A 9,229-nucleotide genomic window follows, 5' to 3' on the forward strand; every position below is an offset into this window, starting at 1 on the left:
AACATTGCTCTTGGAGGATAGAGGGTGGAAACTAGCCAGGAAAAAGACAGCTTCCATTCTGCCACATTCCCCCAAGCAATTCACAGTGGCACGTCATGCCTGAACCCTTGTTACCCAAATTATGTTCTCCACAGAGTAATCAGTTGCTCGTTAACCTTAATCATATCACCACACTGTCACTTTCTTTTCTGCCTGTGTAAGATGGTGGAAAAAAAACAAGCCAGCCACAAATTGTTAGGAGCCAGGGAGCTGGCACTCATGGGACTGCCTCTGCGGCACCGCCAGGTTTTTCTAGATGGCCAAGCCCTTAATTGGAAGCTGAATGGAGTTCCACAGGAGATAACCCAAGGAGTGACAGGAATCAGAAGAAACACATTGCAAAACCACAATTTTGTTTCATTATCTCCCCTTCGCTGAAGAGTACAAAGTTTCGGGGTAGCTGTTAGGGCCCATTTGCCAGCAGAGTGAGATCTGTGGTGCTTTTGCAGAAACCTCTTATTTATTTATAAATATCTGAGTTAACTTCCTGATAGACAGCGCTGGTCTGTAAAGTCATGGCAGTTTCCCACTCCCCTCCAAAGCAAACAGCACTCTGTTGGAACTGGCAGAAAAAAATATTTGGCTACATTCCAAAAGCCAAAGTGTTTGTCTCCAGGCCCCACCCAAGGAAGTTGGCTGGGTCCTAGCTAGTAGCTACCAGACATCCCAAGCCACAGAAGAAGCACATTTTGCTCACTGGTGCCTGTTAAAGACAATCCTTATCGCCTTTAGTATCGTTAATACCTAGAGAGGACCAATGGCCACATCAATGATATGATGTCCAGTTATAGAAACCAGGTATGCAGCCCTTTCACTGAAAAGGAAGTTAATTACATTCTGTGCATTCCAATAAATAGTGCAAAGTGGCAAAAACATTAGCTTTCAGACCTCAATCCTATATATGTGTGGGGAAAGGCCTACTGAGCTCAGGCCTACTGAACCCTTTTGAGTAGACACAAGCGTACACTCTCAGACTCCTTCCCCTGACCTACAAGTATATAACACTGGCCCCATTCTGAATGTTGGGGCAAGTTATGTCATTTGGTCTCAAATGCATTACTCTATGGATGTTAAGTATGAAATAAAACCAAGAATGGGGCCTTTAAACATGGTTTTTCCCATCCAGTTTATGAATTCTATGGTTGTCATTTGGGTGTAACTGTGAACACTCTTTAAAACTAGACCAGGTGTTACATATTTTAGATGACTCAATACCCTAAATTGGCCTTCCCAAACCCGTTGCTCTCTGTATGTCAGACTAGAACATGCTGGATGGGGACAATTGAAGCCGTAGTAGGGATAAGAAGAGCTGCGCTGGATTAGACCAAGGGTCCATCTAGTCCTGCATTCTATTCACTGTGGCCATCCAGCTGCCCACGGGAAACTCACAAGCAGAACATGAGTGTAACACATCTAGAGGGCACTAGGTTGGGGAAAGGTGCCCTAAATAACCATTTTCTAAATATTCTGCTCTGGTATTTCTCTGGCTTCTCATTTTTCAGATGCTCCCAATACATATTTTTAAAACACTAATTCCAAACTTCAGCTGAACCAGGAGCATCAACACGTCACATCTTAAGGCTTCCTTAGTGGTGAGTTGAACAGACTTCCCTTGCAATGGTGGCACCAGAAAACAAAAAATATGGCAGCACAGAAGGGTCAAAGAGTGGGGTGGTGAGACAAGCTGTGTCCCACACTGATTTCTAAAAGAGAAACAACAGTATATTTCCCATTAATATACTGTTATTATATTACATTTATAATAACAAAACATTTCTCTCTTCACTTAGGATTGCAGCATACTTTAACATTCATTTATGATTTAGTTATCTGCACATGAAAAGTACTTTTCCAAGTAACCCCCTGGGCACTACACCTTTTCCCTTGCCAAATTGGGGGTGGGTAGGGGCATAGACAAGCACAGAATTAACCTGTAATAGTCAGTTCCTTTGTTGGGGCTCCTGGATAGCTTATTTGACAGTGGCAGGCAGCAACCCCAAGTGCTCTGAACAGTGCCCAGCAATGCTATGCATACTTAATCAGGGCTGAGCACATTGAAGTAATAATGCATGCAGTTATCAGGAACAGGGCCTTTTGTGCGGTGGCCCCAGAGCCGCGGAACACACTTATGCTCCATGAATGCATTTAATTCACTTCAAAGCCATCTAAGCTTGCAATCATTACTTACTGTGGTAGCAGGACATGTAAGGCTCATGCTGAATCAGCCCTATTTATTTATTTATTATTGCATTTATATCCCGCCTCTTGCAAGGAACCCAAGGCGGCTTACATTATCCTCCTCCTCTCCATTTTATCCTCACAACAACAACCCTGTGAGGTAGGTTGGGCTGAGAGTGTGTGACTGGCCCAAAGTCACCCAGTGAGCTTCCATGGCCGAGTGGGGACTAGAACCCGGATCTCCCAGCTCCCAGTCCAACGCTCTTGCCACTACACCACACTGGCCCTAAGCCCTGTCCTGCATTTTGTTCATGGAGCGGTCAAGGGATAAAAATACCTCCCCCACCCAACCTAACAGAGGGCAATGTGGGGGGTTGGGGAGGTGTAAATTAGTGTTAAGTTTATCCCTCAAAAATTCCTTACCTCCCCCACAAGATCCTGCCCCAGTTCAATTCTTCCTCCATTGTTATTTTGGTTTTATGTCTCCAATTTATGCCTTTAAATAATTATTTTTTAAACAATAGGCCACCCAGAAAACCCCTTTTTTGGATGGCGCAGAAACACCGTTACAAAAAAAAAAACACTTCCCCACTACAAAACCGAAACAAAACCCTTCATATAAGCTGCTCTTAAGTTAACACATTCTCCCCAAATTCGCCACCCACCCTCCTTTCCCACCCCAAACCAACTATTCTATTTTGCGTTTCGCTTTTATACTTCCCAAAATACCTCCCCACCCAAAATTCGGCCAGCGCCCTCTATAGACGACCTTAAACCCGTTTACTCCCGAAAATCAATTGCCCCCTCCCAGCCCCCCCCCCCTTCATTCATATTCCAGGCTTATGGCTCCATTCTCTGATTTCCTATCTGCATACAGCGGACATGTCACTGCAAGCCTCTGGGTCACACCGCACGCAACACTTAATTGGAAGCCTCCCTAGAAACATCCGTCAGCAGTGCCTCAGGGAAAGAGAAAGCGGCGCCCCGCGCCGAAAAGAAATCCCTCTTGAAGGGCTCTCGCCCCCGCATCCCGCGTCGCCCGCGGCCTCCCTTCCGACGAGCGCCCGGCCTCCCGCTCCGCCCGCGGCTCCGCCGCGAATGGCCGCCCGGCGCCTGAACGCCCCTCCGCGACGCCTTAGCCGCGCCCCCTCCCCTTCTCGCGAGAACACATCCGCGCCTAGGGCGCCCGGGGGCGCTCTAGGCGCTCGTCTCCGCGGGCCGGGCCCTCAGCGCGCGCTCAGCCCTGCGGCGGCACGTGTCGCCGTAGAAGCGGCCGGGCGGGCTTTACGGAGCCACTCCCAAAATGGCGACGTGCCTACATAATCCCCCCCCCCACAATCCCCATTACTGCCTCAAGCTCTGGCACAAGCGTGAGGACATCCCGCCGCCCCCCCCCCCGCCGCCCCCCCCCCGCCGCCCCCTCCCCGCCCCCCGGCCGGCGCTCCGCCCGGCGCTATTCACGGCCCTCCGCTCAACACGGCGACGCGCCGCACACGACATGGCGGCTCCTCCCGCCCGCGCCCGGCGCGGCCGCGCATGCTCGGCCGGGCGCCGCCGCTTCCGGCGCAGTGACTAGGCGGCCGCCGTCCGCGAGCGGGACATGGAGGCGGCGTCGGCGTCGGCGCCGGCGCGGGGGGCCCGCGGCCCCGGCGGGGCGCAGCCCGGGGCAGCCGCCAGGACTCTGTAAGCGGGGAGGGGGCCGCCGGGGGGGCGGCCGCGCGGCCAGGCCCTGTCGCGCTGCGGCCCGGGAGCCGGCCGGCGGGGATGCCGAGGGGCGCTGCAGCCGAGCGCAGGGAGCGGCGGCGGAGGGGCGCGGGTGGGGGCGAGGCCGCCCCGCCGGCCCGGGGCCGCTGCCTCGGGCCCCCCGGCCGCGGCAGGCGCCGGGCCCTTGGCAGCCCCCCGCGCCGCCAACGGCCCCCGCCTCCCTCTCCCGCCCCCCAGGAGCCCCATGGTGACCGGCACCTCCGTCCTGGGCCTGCGGTTCGACGGCGGCGTGGTCGTCGCGGCCGACACGCTGGGCTCCTACGGGTCGCTGGCCCGCTTCCGCGACATCTCCAGGCTCGTGAAGGTGAACGGCAGCACCGTGCTGGGGGCGTCCGGCGACTACGCCGATTTCCAGTACCTCAAGAGAGTCGTGGAGCAGATGGTGTAAGTTGGGAGGGCTCCATACCGGGGGTGGGGGGTGGGGGGGCGGCATCACCTGTGCACCGCACCCGATGCTCGCAATGGCCGCCGGCGCACTTCCTCAGGGCAGGGGCAGGCAATCTGGTGCCCTCCGGGTGCTGGTGACTGCAGCTCCCGCCAGGCCCAACCAGCGTGGCCGATGGCCAGGGATTAGGGGAGCTGTAGCCCAAAACAGCTGGAGGGCACCAGGCTGCATCTCCTGGCATTAGGGCAGTTCGCTGCCGTCCCCAGCTTCTGCTGGCCCTTCCAAAACAAAGGAAACGTCGCCACGAAGAGCCCCGATGGCGGCCCTTCTCTGTAGCGGCGCCCTCCCCGTGGAAAACCCTCCCCTGTGCAGTTCAGGAGGCAGAAAATGTGGCTTCTTTCACGCGCCTCCTGAAAACACACCTTTTCAGACAGGCTTTCCCTGCTGTAACTGCTGCCGGGTTTTGCCGTGGTTTCACCTGGTATTTTTAAGCTTTTACAAGTTTTGTATTATGCTTTTTCAAGTTGCGTTTTATGGTTTTAAAAATGTAATACAATAAATAAGACACACACACACCCCCCCCCCCAATGCCAGCTTCTATACCCTCTAGTGCTCATCTTATACGTCAGAAAAGTAGCTGGGCCTTTAAGTAAAACCCGCAAGCTCCTCCACCAGTCTTAGCCAAGTTGTGGCCTCCATTATAGCCTGAAAACAGTAGGTAAGAGGGCCCTCGCAAGAGGTAGAGCAGCTGGGATCCCCCACCAGTCAGGCAGTGCCAGCCCTCTGTAGTCTCCCAGCCCTTGTGTAAAGCCAAAACTAAAAAGGCAGAAGAAAATGCAACGTTTGCATAATTGCAAACACTTTATTTCCTTGCTGTAAGTTTTAGAGCTATGATTGGGGAGGCCCCTACAGCCCTGGCTTTGTTGAGAGTACACAGCAGTTTTCCAGCCTCCTTGCAGAACTTCTTGTTAGGCTTGTAAGCATTCCTCTTCTACATATAGTGAGGCCTATTCCTTCCAAGGAGCTGTGCGAAGCATACATTTTAGAGTCCCTGAGCACGCTTGGTCAGGACCACAAACAAACAATAGTTCTCAGCATTTAGGGTGTACAAAGCATTTCAACTACATGATTGCAGTAATGCATACACCAACCCTAAGAGGTAGGTCAGTATCATTAAAACCATATCTCAGACGAGGGGCTGAGGGAAGGTGGCTGAGCAGTTTCAGAAAAGTGCAATGTTAACTGAGCATAGTGCATTGTCAGTCCCTTAGGCAGTGCACCAGAGTACAACCCTTTTCAAAGAAATAATTCACCCCACTTTAACTGTTCGGGAAGGACGCCCAGTGCAGTTGGAGCTCGAGACAACCACCTCACCTGCAGCAGTTTTCCCCCTGATGAAGCCAGCCTCCTCTTCTATAGAATTTGGGAAGGAGGCCCCGCCCACTTGAGTCACATGGGGCTGTGGCACTCCACCAGCCTAATGCTTTGATGTACAGGGTAACCACGGCCAGGCAAACAGGGCCGGGTGCTGTGGAGACTTGGGGGAAGAGGGGCTCCTGAAGTGGTGGCTCTTAATTGGGCACCAGAAGCTCAGGGCTGTGTTGCAGCGCTCGCCCAGTCTTCCCGCAGCCTGATGCCCTCCAGAGATTTTGAGCTACCAGGAAGGCTGCTCTATTTATGTAATTAATTTATTTTAAAATATTACAGGGGGAACCCTTCAAGGCTCTAGCTTTTTCTAGCTCTGTGTCCTCAGGTCTTGGGCCAGTCAGCTGGTCAGGTTTTGGATGCCCCAGGCTCTCACAGGCCAAGTTGGCCAAGCCCTCGGGCCTTGTCTATCTGTTTCAGCTTTCCCCAACCTTCCAGCAACTTGTGGCCCTCCAGATTTGGCCAGTAACTCCCATGATCCCTCACCATTCATTCTTCTGGCTAGGGGATGCCGGGAGTTGGGAGTCCTAACTCACCTGGAGAGCACCAGGTTGGGGAAGGCTGATCTCTTTGGCAATATTTCCCGTTGAGGCCTGCAGCTACATGTTGGGTGGGTCTAATATGGCTTTGCCCCCTCCAGGATCGACGAGGAGCTCTTAGGAGACGGCCACAGTTATAGTCCGAAGGCTATCCACTCCTGGCTTACCCGGGCCATGTACAGCCGCCGGTCCAAGATGAACCCCCTCTGGAACACGGTTGTGATTGGTGGCTATGCCAACGGAGAAGGGTAAGGCCAGAAAGCATTTCCAGTGCCATGAGATTCACAGCCCACCTTCAGGCAGGGTTAGGATAGCTCAAGATGATTCATCGGGTGAGCCTCTGCTGGATCAGACCACAGGCCTATCTAATCCGGTTTACCCACAATCACCAAACCAGATGCCTCTGGGAAGCCCACAAGCAGGACATGGGGGCAACAGAACCCTCCTGCTCGTGTTCCCCAGCAACTGGTAATTCCGAGGCAGCACGTTTCCTGGAGACACTTGGCTGGCCGCCGCTGGGAGTAGAGTGGGGGCTTAGATGAACGTTGGATTTATCCAGCACAGGTAATGTATGTTCTCCTCCTGTCGCCATCAACAGGCGACGGGCAAGAGTGTGGGAGGCGGCCCAGAAGGTGTTTGCTTTTGCGGCAGCCTTAATCCAGCATGAACCCAGTTCATTCACCCCGTAATGAACCGTGAGCCTTTCAGATCGGATGGGATAAAAAGTCTCGCTGAACAGGAGACTGTTTTTGTACCTGCGGTAGCACACCTGAGAATTGTCATCCCTCTCTCAACAATTTGGGGTGGGTGGAGGAATGCTTGAAGTGATCTTGTTCCCCGCAGGACTAAAGCCCCTGTCCTCTTTTCTCAGTTTCTTAGGCTACGTTGACATGCTTGGCGTGGCTTACGAAGCGCCTTCTCTCGCCACCGGCTATGGCTCGTATGTGGCACAGGTGAGTGGCTTGGGAAGGCAGTGGAAGAGGTGCTGTGGGTCCAGTCTGTGTTCTGGCCGTGACTAGGCATGGGGTCTTTGGATCTATCCCAGCACCCATGGCCATGCAACTGAGGATATTCATTCTCTCTCTCTCTCTCTCTCCCCCGCTGTTGTAGCCGCTCATGAGGGATGCCCTGGAAAAGAAGCCCACCCTGTCTAAGCAAGAGGCGCGAGCCCTCATTGAGCGTTGCATGAAAATCCTCTACTACAGGGATGCCCGCTCATTTAACAGGGTAAGAAGCGGAGAGCAAGGAGGGGCCCTAAAGGGCCACCAAGTCTGGCCCACAAGACCAGGCACCTCCGAAGAATGTGCATTTCTATAGCCCCCCTCCACCACCACCCCGGTGCGGGAAGGCCACTTTAGAGGAAAACACACAGGGCAGAGGGTCTAACTTTTTTGCTCTCCTCTCAGTATGAGCTGACAACGGTCACGGAGAAAGGCGTGGAAATCGAAGGCCCCATCTCTTTGGAGACCAACTGGGAAATAGCACATCTCGTCAGGTGAGCATGTCATGTTTGGGCCCAGTTTCAAGCGGAACTATTCCAGTGTTTAGCACAGCGCAACAGTGTTTAGACCCAAAGAAACTGCTGGCCTGCCTACTTGACAATGGAGGAGGAGGAGGTGGTCTGTTTGGGTGACAAAGGGCCTTTCCTGACCCTGTACTGTCTGGAGAATGGATAGACTCGGTCGTTGGCCAATCCTGCCATAAAATAACTTCTCTTGCCAGTAGAAGAGGACATGCTGGAACTGGCTGCTCTGCTCACACGTTCACAGGAGTAGCTTATTCAAATAATCCCCCGCCCACCTCCAGTGCCGTCCCTTTGGGAGCAGAAGTACGTATCTCCTGGTTTTAGTCCTGCCACCAGTACCTTGGAGCTTAAAACACTACTAGGAGCTTAGGTTTTTCCCTCTTCCCACTCTCCATTCCATTTACTCCCTCCTCGAGAGTAGCTGAGTGTTGGGTATGTGGATCATTGGGAAGAGTGCACACCTTTTCAGGAATGAAGTAATTGCACAGAAGAGCTTATAGTATGAGTGACACCTGCCAGGGAAGACACGGCCCAGCCTTCTGACCAAGGTTGCAAATCCTTCTTGCAATGATGTTCTGAGCCTAAGATTGTTTGTACATAGTATTCCTGTGCCCAATAGATATATTCATTTCGTATTCATAGTCTGAAATACAGCAGTTTGATTACTGCCTTTTTAAGTTCAAATACAACTTATTTTCCATGCCATAACCATCTCCAGATATCCTGTATCTCTGTCTACTACTAATTAAACAGGAGCCAGCCTAATCTTTCTCATTTTCTTTTTCTTGTGTAGCGGCTTTGAATGAAACTGAAAAACCTGTGAGCCCGCTGTGTTTCTGTTGAGATACAATCCCAAGTCCCTTGTAATACCGTTCAATGCCCAAGCTTCAGGAAGACCTGAAATGCTTTTTGTAAAACACAATAAATGAGGCTTGAGACGCTTGCCTGTGTATTATGGTTCTTGCACTGGAAACATTTACTGTAGTTTTCTACATCAATGAGTATTTCAGCTGGAAGTTTCCTGTTGACTTATATCAGGGGTGCCTCCTACCGTATCTCCAAAGCTTTGCTGGCTTATGTGGCTCTGGAACCAGTTGGCCCACTGGGAATTATTTTGTGGTGTGGCACTGTAAGGACTACTATCACTTCAGAATGCAAGGGGGTGGATTGCGTTTCTGAGCAGTCTTCCATCTAAAGAAAATTTCCTGCAGCTAGGAAAGTAGCACATTAGGGAGAAACCTAAAGCCTGGGGCCTTTTCCTTAATGGCTTAGTTTTCTACATGTGTTTTTGCTTTGTACTATGGCAATTATTCAAACGTGCAATCTCTTGCCTGCGATCTGAGGGCCAAGCTGGATGTGACATCTTGATTGTGC

General features: G+C 52.2%; 2 protein-coding genes across 3 annotated transcripts in view; one reads left to right on the forward strand and one right to left on the reverse strand.

The window, feature by feature from the left end:
• The window catches only part of CGN (cingulin), a 91,397-nt gene extending 86,783 nt beyond the window's left edge, over positions 1 to 4,614 (reverse strand). The window contains exon 1 of the mRNA XM_084823500.1: positions 4,418 to 4,614. Within this exon, the coding sequence (XP_084679626.1) occupies positions 4,418 to 4,607 (190 nt within the window). The 5' untranslated portion in view covers positions 4,608 to 4,614. The remainder of the gene's footprint in view (positions 1 to 4,417) is intronic.
• Positions 3,785 to 8,793, forward strand: PSMB4 (proteasome 20S subunit beta 4). 2 transcript variants are annotated; one of them, XM_084823507.1, is made up of 7 exons: positions 3,785 to 3,900; positions 4,159 to 4,365; positions 6,432 to 6,578; positions 7,202 to 7,283; positions 7,441 to 7,557; positions 7,737 to 7,825; positions 8,649 to 8,793. In XM_084823507.1, exons 1-7 carry the CDS (start codon positions 3,818 to 3,820, stop codon positions 8,659 to 8,661), a joined length of 738 nt encoding a protein of 245 aa, XP_084679633.1. In that variant the 5' UTR covers positions 3,785 to 3,817; the 3' UTR covers positions 8,662 to 8,793. The 2 variants fall into 2 exon arrangements, with proteins under 2 accessions (XP_084679633.1, XP_084679634.1); XM_084823508.1 differs by lacking the exon at positions 8,649 to 8,793 and having other exon boundaries at positions 7,737 to 7,829.
• Positions 8,794 to 9,229: the final 436 nt, after the last annotated feature.

Source organism: Heloderma suspectum, chromosome 17 (assembly GCF_057233095.1).
Source record: "Heloderma suspectum isolate Gila_16-S chromosome 17, 16-S_ref, whole genome shotgun sequence".
Taxonomy (NCBI): domain Eukaryota; kingdom Metazoa; phylum Chordata; class Lepidosauria; order Squamata; family Helodermatidae; genus Heloderma; species Heloderma suspectum.